Below are 25,350 nucleotides of genomic sequence, written 5' to 3'. Positions count from 1 at the left end.
TTTTTTGGTCTTTTTGACCACCTGGTCTTTTTGACCAGGAGATCCGCCTGCCTCTGCCTCCTGAGTGCTGGGATTAAAGGCATGTGCCACCATGCCCGGCTATTCTTAAATATAGGGCAAATGAAGGCAGCTGTGGAGACAGTAAATTAAGAATGTACTTTCTTTCTAACATGAAAAGCTAGAAGAATCTAGGTTATCAATAGCATTAAGTAGAATTTATTAAGCTCCACAGCCTCAGGATATTGGTGACAAGTGGTATTTACATACAAAAAGCAGCTTTTCAACTTACAGAGAAGAGTGTGCAGTCTAAGATGGGGTGTGGTGGTGTCTGTCATTAATCATAGCACTTGGGAGGCAGAGGCAGGTAGATCTCTATGAGATTGAGGCCCGCCTAGTCTACATACCTAGTTCCAGGTCAGCTGGGGCTATAGGGAGACCCTGTCTCAAAAAACCAGAAGAACCCAGGACTGTACAGTCCCAGGCATACATGCACAAGATGGCAAAGACAACCATACCCCTGCAGAAGGAGTAGAGTGGGAAAAGAATGGGGGCAAGACCACGTTTGGCCCATAAGGAGTTAAATGGTGATAGACTGGAACCAAAAAAGCCATGAGAGGGTGAGAGGGAGAAGGAGGGACCATGGCAGTGAACTGGTTTACATTAGTGCAGGATGACAAGGCCCTGTACTGAAAGGCATCTGGAGCAATGACCTTGTCTGTTATGCCACTAAAAGTAGTCAATTATGGCCAGATGTGGTGGCTTTTAATCTCAGCACTTGGGAGGCAGGCAGATCTCTGTGAGTTCAAGGCCAGCCTGTTCTACATAGTGAGTTCCAGGTCAGCTGGGGGCTACAGGGAGACCCTGTCTCAAACCCCACCCCCCAAGTCAGTATGGTATGTTTGCTTTTTAACATCTCTTATGTTTTAAGATTGCTCTCTGTTCAGAAACAACCAAACACTATATTATCGTAGGCTTATGGCTGGAGAGATGGCTCAGCAGTTAAGAGTGATTATTGCTCTATCATGAGAATCTGAGTTTGGCTCCCAGCATCTACACTGTGTGGCTCACAAATGCCTGTAACTCCAGATCCAAGTGATCTGATGCCCTCTTCTGACCTTGGTGGGCACCTACACACATACATGCTCATACACATATACACACACATAAAGAATAAAAACAAGGGACTGGAGAGATAGCTCAGCAGCTAAGAGTACTGTCTACCCTTCCAGAGGATCTGGTTTCGATCTCAGCATCCACATGGCAGCTAATAACCATCCATAACTCCAGTTCCAGGGAATCTGGCACTCTCTTCTGGCCTTTTCAGGCTTTGCACAGCATGGGTGCACTTACACACATGCAGGCAATATACTCATACACATAAAATAAAAATAAATAAAAAGAATAAAAACAAATCTTGAACAAGTAATAGACTTGAAACTAACCATGCTAATTTAGAAAGAAAACACACTGACTTACACTAACCAATCCACTATGATGTTTTTAAAAAGTTGTTTTAAGAATATAGGATGAATAATCAAAGCAGCTGAAAAGTGGTGTTTAATACTAGTGAGTAGAAACAAAAAGGATACAGAACTATATACTATTAAAAAAAATATCAATTCCCAAACTATTATTTGAAAATATAATAGTGAAATTTTATTTTGTTGGACCTAGAACAGTTTGGGATCTTAGTGAGCATCATGTAACAAAGTGCTTTGAAGGGGCTGGGAGACTGTTCTAATTTGTTTCTCCATTGCTGTGACAAAATACTCTGACCAATACCAACTTGGGGAGGAAAGGGTTTATTTTATCTTACATCTTCGGGTCACAGTTCATCACTGAGGGAGCCCAAGGAACTCAGGGCAGGAACCTGGAGGCAGGAGCTGGAGCACAGGCCATGGAGGAACACTGCTTACTGGCTTGCTCTGCGGGCCCTTGCTCAGCCTGCTTTCTTTTGCAACATAGGCCCACCTGCCCAGGGATAGGTAGTACCACCCACAGTGGGCTGGGTCCTCCTACATCACACAGGAAATTTCCCAATTGAGGCTCCCTCAACCCAGGTGTGTCAAGATGACACTAAAGCTATTCAGCACAGAGATAAATGGGTCAGTCAGTAAAGTGCTTGCCATGTAAACATGAGGACCCAAGTTCAATACCCAGCACTCACATAAACAGTGATGTATACCTGTAATTTCAGCATTGGGGAGGCAGAGACAAAAGGATCCCAGCAGCTCACTGGTCACCCCATGTAGCCAAGGGATGAGCTCCAGGTCCAGTGAAGACACTGTCTCAATAAGGTGAAGAGCAACAGAGGAAAATACCTGACATTGACCTTTGGCCTCCACATATGCAAGCACACTAGGACACAAAAAGTGGACACAAGAGAGAGGACAGAGAGGAGAGGAGGGAGGGGAGAGGGGAGTGAGGAGAGGAGGGAGGGGAGAGGGGAGAAAGGGGGGAGGGAGGGAGAGAGAGAGAGAGAGAGGGAGAAGAGTTTTGGAACACCCGAAGTCTCTTTCCCAGGGCAACAGAGAAGGATTAGAAGTGAGTCATGGAAGGGAAGGCATCTGAGGCAGCATTGGCCCTGCTCCCCAACCAACAGCAGTAGTGGGAGGGTCACACAGAACAAGCCCTTGAGAGGAACACTGAAAATCTCTAGCTTTCAGACTTGCTTCCTGAGAATAAAGGCGGCCACTTCAACTCAGTTACTGGTCATGTCAAGTTTAATGATTCCATAGGAGAAAGTAAGTTCTACGTCCAGCCTGCAAGATAGACGTGATCATACAATTGGTTCCATCTGCGATAACTGAATAGTTTTTAGCATTTATAACACATGTCAGAAACGAACTTCTATTTCTACCTTCTGCAGAAAGGCAAGGTGAAGTCTTCATGAAGACTAACTTATTTTAAGGCTTTTGATGATTCCTACAATTGAAATGTTATTACATTCTAAACTTTTTATTTATTTTTAAAAAAATATTTTATTATTTTTATTTTATGTGTATTGAGTGTATTGCCTGCATGTATGTAAGTGCATCAGTGTCTTGCAATGCCCATGGAGGTCAGAAGAGGGTGTTGGATCCCCTGGAACTGTAGTTACAGACAGTCGGTAGCTACCATGTGTGTGCTGGGTATCAAACCTGGGTCCTCTGTAAAAGCAGTGCTCTTAACCACTGAGCCATCTCTCGAGTCCCTACATTCCTAAATTTTTTAAAGATTTATTTTTAATTTTATGTATGTGTGAATGTGTGTATCTGTGTGCAGTTATATGCACATGAGTGCTGGTGCCCGCAGAGGCCAGAAGAGGACATCAGATCTCCTGGAGCTGAAGTTACAAGCAGTGGTGAACTGCCTAACATGGGTGCTAGGAACTGAACGCCAGTGCTCTGAAGGAGCATTAATGCCCTCTTAGCCACTGAACCATCTCTCTGGTTCTAATTTTTTTAAAGGAACAAGGGAAAACAATCACACATCACATACCTTTCTGGCAACTTCAACATCTGTCTGTTTCTTTATATTTTTTTCTTTCATGTGTGTAGTATTTTACATAGCATAAATGAATAATAAATATTTTCATAATAAACAATGCCCACATTTCAAAATTATACATTCCTTTACCTAACAAAAATCAACTACCATCTATAACCTGAACCCTGTGGCAAGTCCTCAGGCTCCCACAAGACCCAAGATAGTGTTATTGTCCTAATCTGGTTTCAGATGGGTCTTAGAAAAGCACCCCCGATGTTCTCAATGACTCAGAAGGACACAGGCAGGCACAACAGAGTAGGTGGGGCTGCCACAAGGCAGGCTCATGTCCTAGATCCATGGTGTAAAGCCAACAAGGGCTACCCAACTTTCCTACCTGAATGACACCTTGATCATCTTTGGCTATGGAGCCACATGACAGCTTTATTTCCCTGAAGACTTCCACCTTCTAATTCTGGACAAATGTATCAATCACACTTTGCTCCTAGTAGAGGAATCTTTGACAGGTCAGCTTCCAGAAGAGTACTCCTGGTAATAAGAAATGTATACTTCTTACTCCCAGATAACTGAACCTACTTTAGGATGTTTGCTAATGTTGAAAATGCTGAAGGCTCCAGTTAATTTCACTGTCTTAGTTTTGCCTTTGGTTAATAAATGATACAACCAACAAGATCACACTAACATAGAACAATATGAGACTGCCCAGTCTCCTAGCTCTGACCTGCCCCACCCTCCTCTAGTGCAAAGATGGGGGGGTGGGCTGCTGCCAGTGCAACGTCACCATCTTCCTACTCTAGGTGAACCATGGCTGAGTCAAGCAGGCCTTCCTCTCATAGGCTTGGAATAAAACACATGGCACTTGGGTGTTTAAGAAGCTAAAGTTTGTGTGAGAAGACCAGAGAAAAAAAATTTATGGTCTAAGACAGGGACAGAGACAGAAACAGAGACACAGAGACAGACAGATATGACTTCAGATCCTGACACCTTCAGGGGTCCCAGCTCTTCCTGATCCTGATTTCTAAACCCTCCTTCTGGATGAGCCAGCTGGAGACATTTGTAGATTCTTGCAACTCAATAACCAGTGATGAACATGGGCTTACACTAACCTGCTGTTTCCTGAGTCTTCCTGCATACAACCTACCTGCAGTGAGCACTAGGGGGTAGCTAAGAGGCTGAGGACTAGAAACTAGAGGAGAAAGAGCAGAAGAAGATCAGAGAAAACAAGCAGGCTGCTGACAGTCAACTAGGTTTCATGGAAAGAGATGCAAACTGCTTTGCCACCAACAGGCCTGGGTAACCCTCAGTGGGTTCTGCTCCCCCAAGTCTCAGTTTCTTTATCTGTAAAGTAAGGAATTTGAACAGATGACTTCCAAAGTCCCCACTCAAAGGTGGTGCACTTAATACCTGTACCTGCTCAGTAACACTATTTTTAGGAGAAATATGGGCTGTAAGTATCTCAACTATACCTGTAGTTTACTGCTATAATAGGGACATAGAACACACTAGAGCCCTGCAGTGGGCATTTATGGTTCTGAGTACAGACAGAAGAGCGCGTTCCTAGACCTTATCTCTGGAGCAGCATCTCTAACATTTCTAACCGTACTCTCAAATATGGTGATCTTACTTGTAGCCCTCTAGCACCTAAACTGAGGCTAGTACGAGGAACTAAGTTTTTGTTGCCTTGAAGTGTGGTTAGTTTATATTTACATTTGAATGGTTGCATGTGGCCAGTGTCACAGTTATGAAGGTAGTCATAAATAACCTGAGGCAAGTAAGGAGCCCCTAAGGAGCATCTGGAACAGAGAGGCTGATAACGCCCTTGAGAAACGGTAGTACTGAAGTGACCTGAAAAGATTCCGAGAAATCTGCTTACAAGCATCATGGACTGAGTGCAGAAGGGAAAAAACAAGCAGGAGGAGCTTTGGGAGCAACAGAACTCATTTGTGCAAAATCATGGCTGCCTGGAAAACCCAGCACAACAGGGAACAGCACCACACGGGTGGTGCTACAGGCCCTCTGGCCTCTACCCTAGCCTCGCTCCCCAAAACAGAACAAGGGGGCAATGTGCTCAGCCAAAAATCAAGGCCTCGCAGCTTTCCTGGTGGATGCAGGCATCAGTCGGGTGACATGGCTGCAGACAATGAGATGCAAAAGAGAAGTGCACTGGGCATTTCTGTAAGAGTTATCCTCTGGATAAGGATGGTTGGGGTCACTCCTTCCTCTTGATGCTTCCTTCCTTGATCCACTTGGAAATGAAGGGAAAGTGGGTGGGAGGAGCATGTGAGAGAACGAAGCAGAAGGGCTGGGGCTCACTGGTAACAAACATCACAGAGACAGCCGAAGAGGCTTTGCTTATCACTTGACCAGACTCCTTACGGGAGACAAATAATCCTGCTGTGGTTACAGCACTGTGCATGCACTCTGACACAATTCCTAAATGGCCCCAATTTTATAGCTGAAAAAAGAATAAGAATATCACTTTGTAAAGGGGGGGGGGCAATCCCCATGACTTCCCATCTACTGAAGCCTCCTAAAGCTGAAGTCAGATGCTTTGAGCCCCACTACACCCCTAAACACAAGCCTTGATAAGAAAAAAAAGCATCAGCAGGAAAAGGAATAACTTTCTTTGGATAACCAGGGAAGACCTGACTACAAAATACAATTCCAGGACAGCAACTGGGGTAAAACCTGCTGAGACTAGCTATGGCTTCTCATTATCACCAGAACCATCCTTAACTTGAGCCCTCTAGCTAAAGCACCTAGACAGGAAACAGACCACATCTTCAGCATTCTGTGGAAAATCTAGTACTCAATCACATCTAGCATTCATACTTTGCCACTACAGATCATTTTTAGAATTATGCAAGACCATAATTACAGTGTTCTTGCTTTGGTAAATGATGTTTAAAATCCTCTAGGACTTAGTCTGCAAATATTTTCATTTGTATGAAAGTGTTAAAACAAATTTGCCTGGAAAAGTCCATTTAGGCAACAGCATAATGCATCCCTTGGCTTTGTCTCAGAATTTTTACAAAAGCAAGAGCTCGCTGAATGTGCCAACAGCCATAACCCTGGAGCCACCAGCCCTCATATAGAGGATACACACAGCTTCACCATCTCTAGGAGGTAAGTGCTCCTTCTTTTAAATAAGTGTAAGTAACAGAAACCATCCCACTAGGCAGATTCTAATCCTTCTAAAGTTTTAGAACTCCCGATAATGCCTAAAATGTGTGCTTTGCAGGGAATCATTTAATTCTACAATTCTTCCAACATGAGGCACATTTTTGTAGGATGACAGCTTCTTGCTGCACAAGCACTAATGTAAGTGAGCAAACCAGTCAAAACTCTTGATTTATTTCTAAAACTGTGAACAGTTCATTTCTACAATTAGAGACTGGATTCAAAGATAAGCAGAACTGACTAACATCAGTTACATTAACTGGAAGCTGCAGGAGCCAGAGGCAGGTTATTCAACCCACCTACCTTCATTCATTCCTTAAAGAATGGGCAGTGACATCCGGGACTCCAGTGTATACAAAGCACAGACACTGAACACTTATTAACACAGTGAGATAATCACAATCCAGTGAGTTTTATACAAAGAAAATGGGATTGTGTGGCTACTTCCACATCTGCATTTAGATACATTTCTATTTTTCATTCTGCTGTTTGTCTTATAAAACATCACTCAGAATTTGGGGGTGGGGTAAGTTTAGATCAGAGCATCATGAACCCTTTCCTGTCAGTCACTGGGGTTTAAGGGCTTCTCCTAAGAGAATTCCAACTCCACAATCAGAAACCCAGGGTGATGCCCAGCAGTCTGGGTTCCCACAAGTCCCAAGAGGATTTCTGGTGGGGGGGTGGGGGGAGCGAGGGATTGGGGAATGGACACAGGACTCAAGGACAACTGAAAGAAATGTGGCTCTTTGCCAATGTTACTAATTCATGACTCTCTGGCTGGCTCACAGGGGTAAAGACAAGCTGTGGGAGTCCTGAGGGAGACTCTTCAGAGACTCAGTTTCCCATAAGCTCATGAGGGTGGCCAGGACACAAGACACCCCCGATACTCAGTCTGAAGCAGAAGCAGAAGCAAAGCAAACAGGACAGTCTGCAGGGAAGACAGAAGCAGTGGGACCCTCCCCAACTCCCAATTGGCATAAGCACCTCAGTAGGTCAGAAAATACAGGCAAGCTGCCTGGAAAGGGGGTTTTAAACCACCTCACACTTAAAAGCAGGACTGGGATGAAATCCAGGGTCTCCTGTATTCTAGGAAACCCTCTACCACTGAGCTTCATCCCTAGCCCTAAGCCCCTCTTAATGTTCATCCATACAAAACCTTTTCCATCAATGCTCCTAGGAGCATGATCCTTAACAGTCAAGAAGTAGAAACAACTCACATGTCTATTGACTGGGAAGTGGTTAAGCAGAACGTAACATATTTACACACTGAGCATTAGTCTCCACAAAGAGAATGAACTACCACCACGTGTGACAACATGACAGACTTTGGAAACATCATGGGAAGTGGAAGAAGGTAGCACAGAGGGCCACATAGTCCATGGATGTATTTACTGGAAATGTCCAGAGTGAGCAAAGACAGAGACAAGGGAGATTAGTGACTGCCTAGGAGTAAGGGATGGGAGCAGTGGACTGGAAAGGGATGGTTATAGAATTTTTTCCTAGGGGCTCAAGAACATTTTAAAATTATATTGTGATAGTTGCACAATGCTGTGGATATATTTTTAAAGACAACAACACTGAATTGTGTGCTTTAAGTGAGTGATTTGTTCAGTATATGAATTGTATCTTAGTAAGCTGCTCTTTCAGCAAAAGAAACAAGCCGTTTTTGTTGAAAGAATCCCTTCTTAGAGCTAATCTCACCCTCCTTGCAGGGCCATCTTAGTACCTAAGTAGGCTGTACATATACAGCTCAGGACACTGATGAGCAGGGACAGAGGCCAGTGAGGCTGTGTAGTGCAGTATGCCAGGAGACACTCACTGTGGCGCTCTGTAAGGACAGGGCCAGTGGTCTGTGCCTGCATCAGTTTTGCACTCAGGGAACCTGGTGGCCACACCCTTATCCCAGCCTGCATTTTGAGGCTGTCTCCTGTTTTGTCCAGGTCCATAAACTGTATCCCCCGAAAACATTTTTCAACAGCTCTGTGGTGTCTACAGATTTAAAGTTTAAAGGTAACAAATTAAGCTGTGCATGGAAGAACACATCTGTAATACAAGTACTCAGGAGGTAGAGGCAGAATTATCAGGAGTTCAAGGCCAGCCTTGGCTATACAGAGAGTTGGAGGTCAGCCCTGAGTACATGAGACCCTGTCCTCCACACAAAAATAAAAATAAGGGTGACAAATCAAAACTTTCTACTCTGGACTTTGTCCCAGGGGCACACAGGCATACCCTGAGCAGTCAGTTGGCCCTAAGGAAAAACTCCCTGCCAGCTAGGTGCTACTGGCTAGTCACAGTCACCTGATACTCATGCCATCCAATTCCTGTACTCAGCGCCCAAGCCTTTAGGCCTGCTCCCAAAGCCTTCCTACCAAGCAGAAGTGGCCACGGTAAATGCCTTAGATCACTTCACCAGGAAAGGCTGACAGTGCTAGCTGAGCAGTGCTGACAGGCACAAGAGTAGCCAGCCAAAGCCATTCTCTGTGGCTTCCCTGACAAGCCCAAGAAGCACAACAAAGAAAAGCATTTTAAAAAAGCTTTAAAAAGGAAAAAGCTTTCAAAGAAAAGCTTAAACTATCCAAATACATGAACATTCAGGTCTGTGGCCTACAAACTTTCATCTCAAAAATGGTCTTTATTCACACAGAAAAGTAAAGTGACATGAAAGTGTATGACTCACACTTGCCAGGTGAGGTGCCAGCACCGTAGTCACACTTGGAAGACTAAGGCAAGAGGAACCCAGATTTAAGGCCTACATAGTGAGACCTTGTCTCAAAAGAGCAATTTTTAAAAATCCTGTCTTTCTGTCAAAAGGATAATTTCTTTCTTCCTTGTTTTGCCCAAGCCATAAAAACTTATAGAAACATCTTGACTTCAGAACTCTCTATTCAAGTAAGTTGTGAATGGGCAGGAAATACAAGGAATTCAAAAACAAAAACATGGGGGTGAGTGTGGAGGAGGAAGCAAATACACTTTTCGGTACTGGAAAGAAACCAGAGCCATCAAGACAAGGGAGAAACACTGCCACCAAGTGGCAACAGCCTCTCCAGTTACCCCTGAGTCTGGTCTCAATGCAACAGTAATCAGAATCCTCAGGAAAGCTTTCCAAAGAAAAGAGCCCATGCAAAGGTCCTACCTGGCCCCCATGGCTCAGGGAGATAGAAGGACAAGTCCATCTTGGATATTCTAAAATATCACCAGGGGGGAGGGGGAACACGACTGGGATACAGCTCAGTTGGTAGAGTACCTGCCTAGCATTCATGAAGTCGATCCCAAGCACTGCATTAAAATTAAAACCAAAATCCAAACCAAACACATCACACACCACTACCAACAACAATAACAAAGACCCTTTCATAGGCATGGTGGCACACCCATGTAATTCGAGCACCCACAAGTGGAGGAAGGGTCAGGAGTTCAAGGCCAGTATCAGTGACATAGTGATTTCAAGGTCAATTTAGGCTACTGTGTCAACAATTACAACAAAAACCTTCTACAGGTGAAAGCTAAGAACCACCCACCAATCAAGACAAAAGGGTCAACTATAGATGCCATTTGGTGCTTATTTTTTCTAGGAAAGTTTACTGGGTATTCCACTTATAGCATCCACTAAAATTTCCCAATGGTATAGCAATGCCTGAAAATATAGCTATATATAAAACAAATCAGTTATAAAATATTTCCTACCTTTTTGCATAGCAACACAGAAGGCATCCTGAAGATTCGGATTATATGCTTTAGTTTTGCCATCACTTAATTTGTAGGTGTCACCTAGATTTAACCATACTGTAAGTGGGGCATACTGACACAGCTGTACCCAACACAAAAACCATTCAACCTTGCCTTCACCGGACTATATACTTACACAATGGGTTTCAAATCAATAAATCATTCTTATTTATGCAAGAATGGGCTTCCTTCCTTTTTTTCAAGACATGTCAAGTCTGAAAGCCTCTATTGTTGGTGAAATGCACACTGTGATAGGAAATGCTTAAATGCAAAGTATTAGTCTAAGACCAAAACTGTTCTCTGGCATGCAGACAGAACAAAGATTGTCTCCCATTCCAAGTAGAGAGCTGCTTAAGAAACTATTCCTTAACAACAGAGAGTTCTCTCTTGTACTATGTACTGAGAATAGAAACTGCTGGGCATGTACCACCAAAGATCTAGTTAGAAGGTGATTTCCAGGGTCCTCTGCAGTTTGCATGCCTGACAATTAGGTGAGAGACCAAGGCTAAGAAATCCATGAATACACTACATCCTGGGAGCCATCTACAAGACCAAGCTCCCTTTGCAGAGGCCAAATATGAGGTTGATTTCACTGGGTACACCATCTGATTTTTCAGTAGGTTTGCTCCTACAGTCCTTATCACTGCATTTTCCTCATCACATCTCACTTCTCCAGACACACAATTCTTCTCAAAAAAGGTCACTGATGGTTCAGTGGTGGAGTACTTGGCTGGCATGCAGGAGGTCCTGCGTTCAATTCCCACCACCACAATTAAAACAATAAAGTCACTGAGGACTGAGATTATTTGAGGCCTGGAGTTCTTGGAGACGCCAGTGAGTCCACCTGCAGAGACCCAGGGCAGCCTCAGAGAGACTAGTCCTAGAAGAGCGGGATCATACTTGCCATGGCTGCTTACTTTAAGCCTTTACTAATCAAAGTAGTCTAGCCACACCTCTATTACTGGGGCAGGCTGTCTGAAGTGAAAGAGTCTGGGATGCAGCTGGGCTCTCCAAATTACAATTGACCTTTGGACAGGATCCCTAAAGGACCCCCATTCCCCCAAATCTTACAGAAGCTGGCCAAATATTGCTCTGATCCATGATCTGGACAAAGCCTCCTAATCAACAGTGTTCACACCTCAGTCAAGGAACATTAGCACCTACTTGCCTATGATAGGGCCCAACAGTGAGGCTCTGAGAATGAGTCCCTACTGCAGTGTGTTGTGTCTGCCCTCAATTGTGCCTCTAGATGCACTCCTGAGTACATGCACACCCAACCTACCATGACTTTGCTCTGATTTACCAGCACTCTCCTGATACCACCCTGGATCAAGTGACTACTTTACCAAGTATGGTCCTTTCAAACACTCAGTGCTGCAAATCCTTCACCTAGAGAACTAAGAGCACAAGAAGAAGGAACATGTCTTTCTGGGTTTCCGGAACAAAACTAGCAATAGAGCACCACAACCTGGGTGTATCACGAAGCCCCGTGCTTTACACTGCAGCCACCAAGCAGCATTCAGAGCATTCTGCTCCGTGGTCTACCTTTGTCTCATTGTGGAAAAACTTGTCTTGCCATGTTTGAGTAAGACTTGATGTTTTCCTGTTTATCATGCAGCCTCCCTTCCATGTGGTTCCTGCTGTACATTTAACCTACCATCTGAGACCTAGGGGGTTCAGAATTAGGGCCAGCTCTCTTAGATTTTGTTAATTTAAACTTGGAAGTCTCATAAAGCTCCAACTAGTCAATTAAAAAAGAAAATGGGTTGGGGTACAGTTCAGTGGTAGAGTACATGGCTGGTATGGGCAAGGCCTTGGGTTCTAGTAACAGCATGGAAGGGGAACAGACACATTTGAGGATGTTTCCCTCATTTTCCTAGGCAGTAAAATTCTAAATACAAATGAACGTACTTCTTCAGATACATTTCTAAAATACGCAATTCAGATTCTTAAAGATTTAATTATTTCACAGGGAGGCTGGATACAAACTGGCACGCATCCTTGAATAAGTGCTAGGCTAATCTGGAGGCAGTATCTGCCAGTTTAACCTCTCCACCTCTAGAATCATTGCTGACTGCAGTTCCCTGTCTTTATGTGTAGTTGGAGCATACTCCTTAGTTACTAATAGCTTTTCCCCCAGTTTTGGCTCACTCATAACAAGTGGAACCCCCAATTTACAAAAATGCTATTGTTCCTTCAGCAGTCCATAATGACTAAGCAAACACCAGGGTTTTCAAATTATTGGTAGCTTATGTTAGCTGCATTTTCCAAGTGCAATGGAAAACGATGGACAGCACAAACACCCTAACTCACTCTTTTATGTAAGGTTACCTCTCTGCTTACTTTAAGCTCGTGCTGCTACAATATAAACACAGAATGGTCAGTCATTTGAGAGTCTAAAAGGGCTTGAATTTATACTTCTGTGTCTTTCTTGCCCAAGTCAGAGCAGCTCAGCCACTGGCTGTAGACACTGGGCTCTGTGCTCTAAGGACAAGGAAGGAGTTGACAGTGGGACAAAGGTACCTGCAATGGGAGAAGAAAATTAATAGGCAGGAATCGATCTCCCTGCCTTCTACACTCCACACCAAGCCTAAGGTGGAGAGAGGCAGGGAGGAGTGGGACTGAAGGCAGGTTCATACACTAAAATGATCTGACATATCTCTCAGTGCTGGTGCCTGGCTAGCATGGAGACACACAGACACCCTAAGCACATCTGCAGGCTCAGAAGCCTGTGGGGGACTTCCTGGGGGAGGCACTTCCTAACAGGAAGTGGGCACAGGCCACACCCAGCATCTCCTGCTGAGCATGGCTGGCTGCAGCCCAGACATTTGCAGTTCAGAGTCAGATGATACTCATGAGCACTGCTCCCACCTCTGACTCCCACTAGTTCTGTGCTTCGGGAAAGAGACTAAAGTCATGCCAAACCTCTACTACTCCATCTGTAAAACCAACATAATGAAAATGACTTTCATAAGTGACCAGGAAGAAAAGGAAATAATTTATGCAAAGCACTCAGCAGATTATAAAAATGGCATATATAAGGTCCTAGTTTTTTTTTTTTTCCATTGCTTTGACAAAATACTCTGACTAATACTACCTTGGGGAGGAAAAGGTTTATTTGGCTTACATCTCTCAGGTCACAGTTCATCAGAGAGCCCAAGGTAGGAACTCAGGGCAGGAACCTGAAGGCAGGAACTGGAGCCCAGGCCATGGAGGAACACTGCTTACTGGCTTGCTCCCCTGGCCCCTGCTCAGCCTGCTTTCTTATGCAACACAGGCCCACCTGCCCAGGAGAGGCACCACCCACAATGGGCTGGGCCCTCCCACATCACTCAGCAATCAAGAAGGTACCCCATAGACATGGCTACAGGCCAGTCCAACGAAGGCAATTCCCCAATTGAGGCTCACTCAACCCAGGTGTGTCAAATTGACACTAAAGCTATCCAGCACAAATGACCCCTTGTCAACTTGATAAACACATCACTATTAAACCATAACCTTCCCAATTCTTATCCTTAAGATATGATGTTAACATTAATATCACAACATAAGATGGTACAACCTTAAAAGCCCCACAGTCCTTAAAAAATCCAAACACTTAAGTCCATAGTCTCTTTTAAAAGTCTCTTCCCCTTAGAGATAAGAGTTATACAATTTGGGAGTCTTTTAGATAGACCCACTGAAGGGGTACTCCAGTTGCCTCACCCTGCATCCCTGCTCAGCATGGAAAGAAGCCAGAGCGGTCAGCATCCCTATTCCCTATTTGGGAAGTCCCTTCAGAGGATGGTGTGATAAGAAGAGGAGGTAGGAATTGCCTAGGCAGTTAGGGTAAAAAAGACCTCAAAGAAAAGTGGCCAGTTTCTTGGCTAAAAGTCAAAATGTCTTTGGGACTGTTAGCAACATACTCTGTTCCAAAGGCCAAAAATGTCAAAAGTATTTGGGAGCTTGTATCTAATCCTTAAAAGATTTTTTGGGTTACCTCTTCAGAGGGGGGAATGTTAGAGTAACCAAAAGCCCCATAAAAATAAATAAATGAAAGAAGAAAAAAAAAGAAAAAAGAAAAAAGTGATGGGTAGATAAAGGAGGTGTTGGAAGGGAGGGAGTGGGCATGGATTTGATCAAAACACCTTATATGCATGTATGAAATTCCCAATAAAGTTTTGGTAAAAGTTAAAGAAAAAAAGTTTCTTAACTGTGGGTGGGCATCTGTAAAATCCAAAACAAATACTGTCTTATTTCAAAGGGGTAGAAAGCCTCAGGCTCTCTCCATGACCCCTTCAATCCTGGGGTCTTCACTGCAACTGAAGCTGCGCTTTCACCTATGGCCTTTCCTGGCCTCTCAGAGTGCCAAGCCTTGGCTGCTCTTTGTGACCCTTTCACACTTTCAACACCAGAACCATGCAGGAGACTCTTACACATTACCAAGTCCTGCTTCCAGCTTGAGATAGAGGCTTGGGGCTGCTCTGCGTGCTGACCCTGAGGAAATACCTTCCAGAAGACCTCACCACAGTGATGCTGGTCTCTTGTTTTACAGCTGATTTTTCAGCCCCAGCTAACCAGCATCAAGTGTCCCAGTAAAGCAAAGGTTTTACTTCAGGTTCTGGTCTCTTCTTAATCACAGCTGATTCTTCAGCCCCTGTTGACCAGAACCCACAGAGTCTCAATTCAAAATATCACACAAACATCCCTGATAGTCTCTGCTTCCCTTTGACGCTTCACAAGACAGGCCTCCCATTGTTCATAACTCTTTTAGCATCTGTTCCAAGCTCCACAGCAACAAACTTCAAGCACTCAATGGCTTTCCTGTCCAAAATTCTGAATGTTTCCACAATCCTCCTAAAAACACCAAGGTCAGGTCTGTCACAGCAATACCCCAGTCCTGGTACCAATTTCTGTCCCAGTTTGTTTTTTCCCATTGCTGTGATAAAATACTCTGACTAATACTAACTTGGGAAGGAAAAGGTTTATTTCCAGGTCACAGTTCACCAGGGAGCCAAGGTAGGAACTCAGGGCAGGAACCTGGAGGCAGGAGCTAGAGCACAGGCCATGGAGAAATGCTGCTTACTGGTTTGCTCCCTTGGCCCCTGCTCATCCTGCTTTCTTAAGCAACACAGGCACCTGCCCAGGGGTGGCACCACCCAGAGTGGGCTGGGCCCTCCCCCATCACTCAATGATCAAGAAGATGCCCCATGGACATGGCCACAGGCCAGTCCTATGGAGGAAATTCCCCAATTGAGGCGCCCTCTACCCAGGTGTGTCAAGTTGACAACTACAGCTATCTAGCACACCTATGATCATTGTTAACTCGGCCTTAAAACATTTTATTCTCACTCAGACATGGAATATCTACAGAATAATTCAAACAGCATTTCTTATTTCTGAACAGAGAACAAAAAGTACATGTACTTACAGTGAGCAGGAAACATGAAACGGGAGTTAGAAGCCATGAGGGAATAAACTGAAGTGTGTAAGAAGCTGAGAAACTGACTCCCCTTCCTTTAACAGCTACAAGCCTGAGTGAAATGGAGGACACAAGAACAAGGAAAACAAACCAGCAAGTCTGAGAGTCACCAGGAGACAGGGGTCATTTGGAAACGTTTTGGAACCTTTAGGAGGCAGCGCCTCAGTAGAGAAGTGAATTATTGAGGGCAGGCTTTGAGGGCCAAACCCTACTTTCTGTTCATTCTCTATTTCCTGAATGTGGATGCAATATGACCAGTCAGCTTCCTGATCTACCACCATGCCTACCTCTGTGTGTCCCAACCATGGAGGACTGTATCCCTCTAGAACTGTGAGCTGCATCAATCCTTTCTCCCTGAAGTTGCTTTTGTTACAGTGCTTTAATCACAGCAAGGAGAAATAAGACAGCAGGTATGATGTTGATATTGACAACTTGACAGGATCCAGAATCACTAGGAGACAAACTTCTGGATGTGTCTGTAAGGAAGTTTCTAGACTGGGTTAAATAAGTTGGGAAGACCCACTATAAATGCAACACATTCCATGAGCTTGGGTCCCAAACTGAATAAAAAGGAGAAAGAGAGCTGAGTACCAGCACTGATTGCTCTCTGCTTCCTATGGTAACAATGTGACCAGCTGCCTCAGGCTTCTGTTGTCATGCCTTTCCCACCATGATGGACTATACCCTCAAACTATGAGTTAGAGTAAGTTATTTTTGTCATGATTTTCCCTTTTTTTTTTTTGTCTTCTTTTTGAGACAGAGTCTCCCTGTAACCCCAGCTGGCCTGGAACTATGTAGACCAGGCTAGCCTTGAACTCACAGAGATCCACCTGCCTCTGCCTCCCCAGTGCTGGGACTAAAGGCATGTGCCATCATGCCTGGCCATCAGGTATTTTCTTACAGCAATGAAAAATGTGTAAAATCTAGCACAAGTCTTTTAGGACTCCTTCCTGCAGGAGATGGTGGCTTGGAGCCTGATGAATCAGTGATGGTTCTGCCTAGGAAAAGGAGGTTATATCGTCTACTCTTGACCCTTTCTCTTCAGGACTCTGTCAACTAAAATCACAAATGCCATGTTCAGCAATTCTACAATGGTACACACTCACTGGTCATCAGGATCAAGACTCAAAACAATCCCAAAACAACTGATCAAAACTCTGGAAAACCTCACAGAATAAACTGCCTGTGGAATGAAAGCTTACAAAAATCTCAAATACACAAAGGAATCAGTCTGAGTGCCAAACAACAGTTCACACTGAAAAAGAGAGGAGTTAACTGAAGCCAAAGTGTGACTTCATTGTTTAAAGCAGAACACATCAATATGCTAAAACTACATCAAGAGAATGGGGACAACTCAACAGGAGAGATGTTCTCAGGGGCCAGAGGCCTGGAGACATCATACTCTATTCACCAGGGGACAACCAGAGGACAGGACTTTGACCAAAAGGAGCCCTATGGTGACAAGGGAAAGGGCGATAAACCTGGTGAGGAGATAAAAAATGAGCAGCCTGTCATGGGAAGGACAGGAGGTAGAAGCAAAGTTACTGTGTGTAGCTACGGAGACCAGGACAGAGCTAGGGGGTGAATGACGGGGGAATTTTGGCTCAGTTTAAAGAGGCTCATTTAAAAACTCATAACTGTTCTAAGATGGATCAGGCAACTTCACAGCAGCACCCGAGGCCCTTACCACATGCTGGATATTGCACTAAGCAAGTCAGACATCAACACCCAGTCTTCACAGTCATTCCTGGGGCAGTCTGACTGCCACAATTTCCTTACACACAGGAACTCTGATTCTGGGTTTATTGCTGCTGTGTTGTTTCAGACCCGAATCACAGCTCATGTCACCTTCCGGGGCCTCCCTCAGGTCTCTGCCCAGCTCCTAATAGGACCTAGGAGGAAAGAGGCCTTGCTCTATAGGCTTTTCTCAGGATGGCAGTTGAGAGAAATAAAAAAAAAAACCCAGCTACTCCAGGCCACTATATAGTGCAACAGCTCCCGAGGGCTATATGCCACAGGAAGGGGCCAACAGAGCTGTGACTCTGGGGTCCACCCTTCCACATGGATAGAACTGAGGCAAAAGAAGCAGTGGGTCAGGAGTGCAGAGAGATCTCCACATGACAGGAACTAATTCTTTTTTGAAACAGGGTCTCCCTGTAGCCAGCTGTCCTGGAACTAGCTATGTAGACCAGGCTGGCCTCAAACTCACAGAGATCTGCCTGCCTCTGCCTCCCAAGGACAGGACGTGATTCTATACTGGAATGATTCTATACTTCAGTGATTTTCTTTCTAGCACAACAAACTTTGAATACTTAAAAAAAATATGCCAGTAACTGACACCAAACCCCGCTATCAAGGTGTGGCAAAAGTCATAATCCTAGGTAACTGGTTCAAGGCTCCCTCTGGGAAAGACTGGAAACAAAACACACACTCCAAGCCTAAGCCTTGATCACTCTGAACATCAAAGCCTGCTGCTTTCAGGGAAGGTAACCTTAAGTGATTTCTATGCCCTTTCCTAAATTCACCTGGAGACTACCTCTGAGCATCCTGCATCTTCACCTTCCTCCCATAGAGGGGCATTTGGGGACCTCTGTGGTGTTTGGGAACTCCTCGGGGACAGTCTTACCTTCGTATCTGCTCGGAGAATCGCATGCCTTCTGTGGGGTGGCCACTCGAAGGAATATCTGCTGTCTCCATGAATGCCGCCGGGTCTTCACAGGGGTCCCATCTGTGTCACCCAGGTGGTTTGCTTTGGAATCAAAGTCCCTAAAAATGTAAGGCAGTTGATTTATGAGCGATGGGGAGGTGTTAATAGTTTAGTTTTAGGCTGATTTTTTTTTTTTAAAAAAAGCGAATTATTTTTGATTATCTTCATAATTTTAAATATCTACAAAATTTGATAATCACAGAAGTTATATCAAGGTCACAGTGGGTCAGTAATCTTAAAGACCTTCTGTTTTACAGGATACTTTTACAAAAAGAATAAGCTCACACACCCTTTACCATGTCTATTTAAAAGGCACTAAGAAACATGCTCCACAGAGCACACCTTCCAATTGGCCTTTCCTGGTGCTACTCCGAAAAAGAAAAAACTGAAGAAGGGACACTGTCACCAGAGCCCCAATCCATGTGTGGGAATATTTTCTCAACAATCTCCATGATAGCCACAATTATCACAAAAGAGAGGAAGGAAGGAAGGGAGGGAGGGAGGGAGGGAGGGAGGGAGGGAGGAAGGAAGGAAGGAAGGAAGGAAGGAAGGAAGGAAGGAAGGGAGGAAGGAAGTTGCATTAAATAGACCCATCCAGGCGCCAATGACGCTGTCTCTTGCTGATGCTGCTTGCTATACACCTGAAGCGTTAAAATTATAAAGCAAAGTGTAATTGTTAATATAAAATTACTGTCTCCTACTCCCTCTCTTTCCATTCAAAGACTGCATAGGCAGACCCTTGTAATTCATACCCAAGTGAGCACCACAAAGAGGTACCTGGCAGATCATTCACATCACTTATCTAGGACAGGCACAAGCTACTGTCCAGCAACACATCTACATGACTGGTGGAGACTCTTCAATCTTCCGAAGATAACAACATTAATAAACTAACCCTATTCAATACCAGAGGCAGGACACTCATGAAGGAAAAAAAAGCTTCAGAAAGGAAATACAATGGATTTAGCTAAAATATTCTTTCAAAACCCCACAAAAAAACTCACAGTTAAAATATCCCCATATCTAAAAGAAATGCAATACTTATAACATCCGTATTTGATGTATCCAAATTAAGCCCTACCTTTTTGTGTTCATAAAGTCAGAGGTGTTATTTTCATCTACAGGAGCCAGAAATTTTAGAAAATTTGGCACAGAGGAAGAAGAATGAAGTTTTTTCCGCAAGGCGTTACAGTAGGAGACACTAAGAGTTTGGTTGAAAAAAAGAGTTTAGGATAAAGAAATATAAACACACGAAGTACAAAATATAATCTTTAAAAGGTAACATTTTTGCTGTAATGCTAAGAAAAGTAAGTCAGGCATGAAATTAAAAATAGTTCATAAATGAAACTGACTTTATTTTTTAGTCAATAAATTTTTAAGTGAACAAGATCAATGAACTAAATCTTTCTAAAAATCAGTCCATCTTCCACAGGATTCTTCTTTTCAAACTTCCTTTCCAAAACTGGGGAGAAATATGTTTTCTAAACTAATCAGGAAGTTTCTGATATGGCATAAATGACAGTGTATACAAACAGAGCTGTTAGCTTGTACGCATGCATGTGTGTGTGGAGCCACTAAGGTGGAAAGCTGTGAGAATTAAATATATGAAAATCAGTTCACCATTAAGACCTTTCATAATATTTTAAAGAAAATAGTAAAATTAAGTCGATTCAAATGTCAACTGAAAATGATAAGACCAAATAAAACCAAAAGGCCACACACACAAGCAGTGATGCGGGCTTCGTGCACGGACAGGCCCCATGCAGCAGGGCTGGGTCAGTGTGAACTGGGCAGACAGACAACACTGAACTTGCCATGCGAGTGTGCTCACCTTTTCGGCACAGCATTCCCACTTTGTTCTCCACCAGAATTGTGTTTTAGGTACTTAAAGAAGTTTGGTGAGGAGGCAGAGGGATTAAGACGAGGTAGAGGAGGAGCTGAAGGCTGACCTGAGCAGCACTTAGCCTCACCTCCAGGAAGATGGTCCACACTAAACAGCAATCAGAGAGAGCTCGGTTAGAGGGGAGAGGGGACAAGGAGAAAGCATGGGCTTTGACTCAACAGGAACTGGCAGCCAGGGAGCCTCTGTGACTCATCTCTGCTCTCAATTTCAGCAAAATCAGTGCTGGGTTCTTGATCATTTCTATGCTTCCAATAATACTTTTTTCTCTATTTCCTTTCTGAGAACTAACAGGAAAAGTTTTAGAAGTAAAACAAAAACAAAAGAAAATGATCCAAAATTTAGAACACACATTTTCCTTCAAAACAATACCCTGCCTGAATTTCAATGTCCCATTCCCCATAGATTAAGGAGAACAGTTCACAAAACAGAAAGATAGCAAAACAGTCACACAAAAGGCAAACATTTCCCCACACTCCCATCACTGATCCATCACAGTCCAGAAAAAAGTTACATTCTTAGGGGAAAAAGGAAAAGCCGTGGCATTCAGTCCTTCCACCTGAGTCTGATGTGGAACAGGAGACTTGACAGAGAACTTGGGGGTTTTCAGATAGGAATGCTTTCCCCCATCATCAAAAATGAGAAGGGGGGGGAGGGAAAGAGGGAGGCACAGAGAGTAGCGTGTGCACAAGGTATACGAGGTACTGGGAAACCTGTAAGGCTATAGCTAAGCTGTGCTTGTGTCTGAAACGTCAGACTTGTTAAATGGCTCAGGGAAGATGTCACTGCTTCTGAGATCAGTCACCAAGTTCAAGTTCAAAGAAATCATGACAATCTCCAACAAGGGGCTTTGGAAAACAAAGCTGACAGGCTCTGTATGTTTCCAAGACTGTTAGTGCATGTCACTGCTTCCCTCCAAACATGTCAAACACCTCTGCACTGACTCCTTTGGTTGAACAAGGTATGAGCCACATGAACCCAAGTCTTCAGCTTCTGCCGTTACCAGCCAAGGGAAAGCAGCCACCATACACAGGTGTGGCCCCTCCTACTTCACCCTTAGGAGGGAAGGGATTTTAAGAGATTTTTTTAAAGGCTTTTTGGAGAGGTATTGATTTTTTATGGACATGAGTGTTCTGCTGCATGTACATAAGTGCGCCATTTGTGTGCAATGCCCAGAGGCCAGAAGAGGGGGTTGGATATCCTGGAACTGGAGTTATGGATGGTTGTTAGCAGCTGTGTAGATGCTCTTAACCACTGAGTCATCTCTCCAGCCTCTTTTAAAGTTATTTTTAAGGATAATTCTGGGCCCAGTTACAATCTCTAGCACTTAGGGTTAGTCACCAAGAGGCCCTAAGAACAGAGAAACCTGCCACCACACTGCTTATGTAATCTAAAACCAAAAAAGTCTAATTGTTCATTTGAGCCCAATTATTAAAATGAATACATCTGGAGCTGGAGAGACGGCTCAGCAGTTAAGAGCACTGGCTGGTCTTGCAGAGGACCCAGGTTTAATTCTCAGCATCCACATGGCGGCTAACAACCATCCATAACTTGAGTTCCAGGGGACTTGATGCCATCTTCTGATGTCCATGGGCATTGCACAACACGGGTACACTTACATACATGCAGGCAATACACACATACACGTAAAATTAAAAATAATAAGATAACTTTTTAAATGAGTACATCTGAAGAAGAATCTAAAATTCTCACAGTGGAGGATTTCAGAAAGAATCAATTCCAATTTTGTCATACAGAGCCATTCAGCAGATTTGTCCAGGTTACAAATAGCTCAAGATAGTGCCAGGACCTGCACCAGGCTTCTGAGTTCATCATGGGCATCTACAGCAAGTCTCTCCAACACTGCTTGCATGGACACTGTGCCCCTACCCCACCATAGCTCAGTTCTAGTTGCCAAGGGAGGAAATTCCTCTACTCACTCACTTGTCACCTTTGCCAGAACCAGCTCCAAAATCAACAAGTCATGCATTAAGGATTAATCCTACACAACAAGGACCATTTTTGCTCTTATTTACCTCTACATACTTCCTGAGGGAGCCAGGAAGAACATGCCACTATTTCAAATTTTATCTTTTTAGGCCAAGAGTAAAACCTGACTCAGGTTACTCTTTCACCCAAAAAGCACACATCCAGGATTCACATACCTGGCTAGCCACAGACACCCCAGCTATTTGCACAATAAATCTGATGCTTTAAGCAAATCTTACTTTCGTTCATGAGGTGTCTCTGTGCTCACGGAGTGATACCTCATAAGTTTTCTCTGAGAGATCCCCGGAGAGCTCTCAGTGGGTTCTGGAGGCACTGGACACTCCACAGGGAAATGGCTCAGGGTATTCGCTCTCCTTCTGAATGCTTGCTGGGGAGACAGTAGTGCAGACTCTTCTGAAAGGTGGCCCTCCGAGTCACTGGACAGGTCATCCAAAGAGCCAGGGAGCTTGAAGGAGCTCTCAGAGATGGACACGACCTCCTTGTCACCCACGGACAGCTCCTGGTAACACAAAGATGGCAGATTATACATACCACAGGGAATCTGTGGGACGGGTAAGTCTAATCCCAGTGCAGGAAAACATGAAACGATTAGAATGTCATCTAGTGGTCACCAAAAATAAGGATATTAAGGTCCATTAAATACCTGCTTCTCAGAGGCAAGGTGCTAGCTTGCTGAAGAAATGGCGAAACTGCCCAAATGCAAGCTGTAACACTGACTGCTCTGAGCCTTGCCACAGATACCACACTCTGGAGAGTAGGCTCTTTACTGTGCTTACAAGAAAGAAGTAAGCATATAATGTGTGCTGTATAACTACTTTCCACTGTTCAACAACTTCATTACTTTTACCAAGTGTGTTCATGGATATCTACCCACACATCAAGGCCCTCCCTGAACTGATCTAATACCAAAATTTAACTTAATAATCCTGAAGCTAAAAACTATGTCCTATATTCTTCTCAGAGTATGGAAACATTTCTCTAGGCACTTACTGTCACAATTCAGGGCGAATCACTAAATCTTGCTTCATCTCATTTGCCTCATCTATAAGAGTGAAAACTATTTCCTGAATTAACAAGATATGACAACTTGAAGTAGTTTGTACTGTCTAATGCTATACAGATATGTTAGTGTTTCATTAAGCACTCATTTCTTACTGAGTGATCAAACACTGATTAAGAATCCTACCTAGCCAGGCATGCTCACCTTTGGTCCAAGCACTCTTAATCCCAGCACTTGGGCGGCAGAGGGAGGAGAATCTCTGTGAGATTGAAGTCAGCCTAGTCTACATAGTGAGTTCCAGGCCAACTGGGGCTACAGAGAGACCCTGTCTTAAAATTAAAATAAAATAAATGCTACCTAACAAGGTGAGCATGGTGACACATACATATAATCTTAAACTCGGGAGGCAGAGGCCAGAGGATCACAGGTACTAGGACACATAGCAAAGTTAGCCTGAGTTATATTATATAGCAAGGTCATGACAAAAAAAATGGAAAAGAAAGGAAGGAAAAAAAGCAAACATTAAAAACAAAGGCTAGGGGCTGGAGAGACTGCTCAGTGGTTAAGAATACTGGCTGTTCTTAAAGAGGACCCGGGTTCAATTCCCAGCACCCACATGGCCGCTAACAACCCTCTGGAACTCCAGTTCCAGGGAATTTGACATCTTCTGTCCTCCTTGAGCACTGCATGACATAAGTGCACTTACATACATGCATAAACATTCACATAAAAAAATAATAAAATATTTAAAAAATAAATGCTGGGAAGTGTAGAGTAACAAACAAACAAACCCCCCAAAGACTGGGAATATATATAGCTCAGTGCTACAGAAGTTACCTAAATGAGCAAGGCTCAGAGAAGGGAGGGAAGGAAGAACGGAAGAAGACAGGGAGGGAGGGAGGGGAGAGAGGCATTACTACTGTAGTATGACAGGCCTTTTCAAAAGGAACTACAATCACTCATGCAAACCAATGCTCAATACTGTGTCCAGGAAATGGTAATGGCCAGCATTTTTTTAATTAAAAACTATAAATTAAATGAAAGTGGATCAATTTGCCACTACTGAAACTGCTACAAGGGATAAATAATTAACATGGATAAAATGAAAGGGAATGAGTGTATGTAACAGTGGACTGGAAAGTCTGAGAGTCTGAGTCTACCTGTTCACTTGACTCATAAGTGAATGCCTCTTAGAGGATGGATATTGGGGTTTTAAGTTTCAAAGGAAATGAAATTTCTTTATTAAAGAAAGGGATGCTATTTATTTAACTTTGTAGGAATTATGTAGGAAAAGCTTAATTCAACATAAAATGTTGCTTTCATATCTGAAAATTTTCCTTCTTCGAAGCTCTACAGTTCCTCAGCACAATTTCCATACTCTCTTCGGGATTTAATTTGAGAGCATCAGCACCTCTCCCTTCCCCAGGCTTTCCACTGACCATTCTTTTTCTTCCTCTCACCCCTCTGACCTCCAAGCTAACATCTCCCATTCACAGCTCTCAGGGCTCCTGCCACACTCACCCTGATACTGGGGTTACTCGTGCAACTCCTCTCACTCCTATGGACCTACTCTATATTCATTAGGCAAACCATCAGCATAATATTGGCACACTTGAAATGAACTGTGAGGTACAATTAGTGTATGTTAGATGGAGACTGGATGATGCTATGGCCCACTAGATTTTCACTTAGAAAACCCCATGTAGAAGACTAGTGTCTAATGTCTCACTGCACACAGTGAGTCTACATTCCAGCAGCAGTATCACCTGGGTACTTGTCTGATGCTCAGCATTTCAGACTTTACCTAAGTCCACTGAACCCGAATCTGCACATTAACTAGAAGCCCACCACAGATGCAAATCTGAGAAGTGCTCATCTAT

General features: G+C 43.8%; 1 protein-coding gene across 1 annotated transcript in view; it reads right to left on the bottom strand.

Annotated features, from left to right (window-relative positions):
* Nucleotides 1-25,350, bottom strand: part of Tbc1d1 (TBC1 domain family member 1) — a gene marked incomplete in the record, with an annotated part of 275,507 nt that overhangs the window by 96,242 nt on the left and 153,915 nt on the right. The window contains 4 exon segments of the mRNA XM_017798190.2: nucleotides 18,480-18,619; nucleotides 19,642-19,761; nucleotides 20,392-20,550; nucleotides 22,689-22,969. Coding sequence (XP_017653679.2) covers nucleotides 18,480-18,619; nucleotides 19,642-19,761; nucleotides 20,392-20,550; nucleotides 22,689-22,969 — 700 coding nt within the window.

Source organism: Nannospalax galili, unplaced genomic scaffold (assembly GCF_000622305.1).
Source record: "Nannospalax galili isolate Female #2095 unplaced genomic scaffold, S.galili_v1.0 scaffold236, whole genome shotgun sequence".
In the NCBI taxonomy this organism is placed as follows: Eukaryota; Metazoa; Chordata; class Mammalia; order Rodentia; family Spalacidae; genus Nannospalax; species Nannospalax galili.
This window is presented reverse-complemented; position numbering and strand designations above follow the sequence as displayed.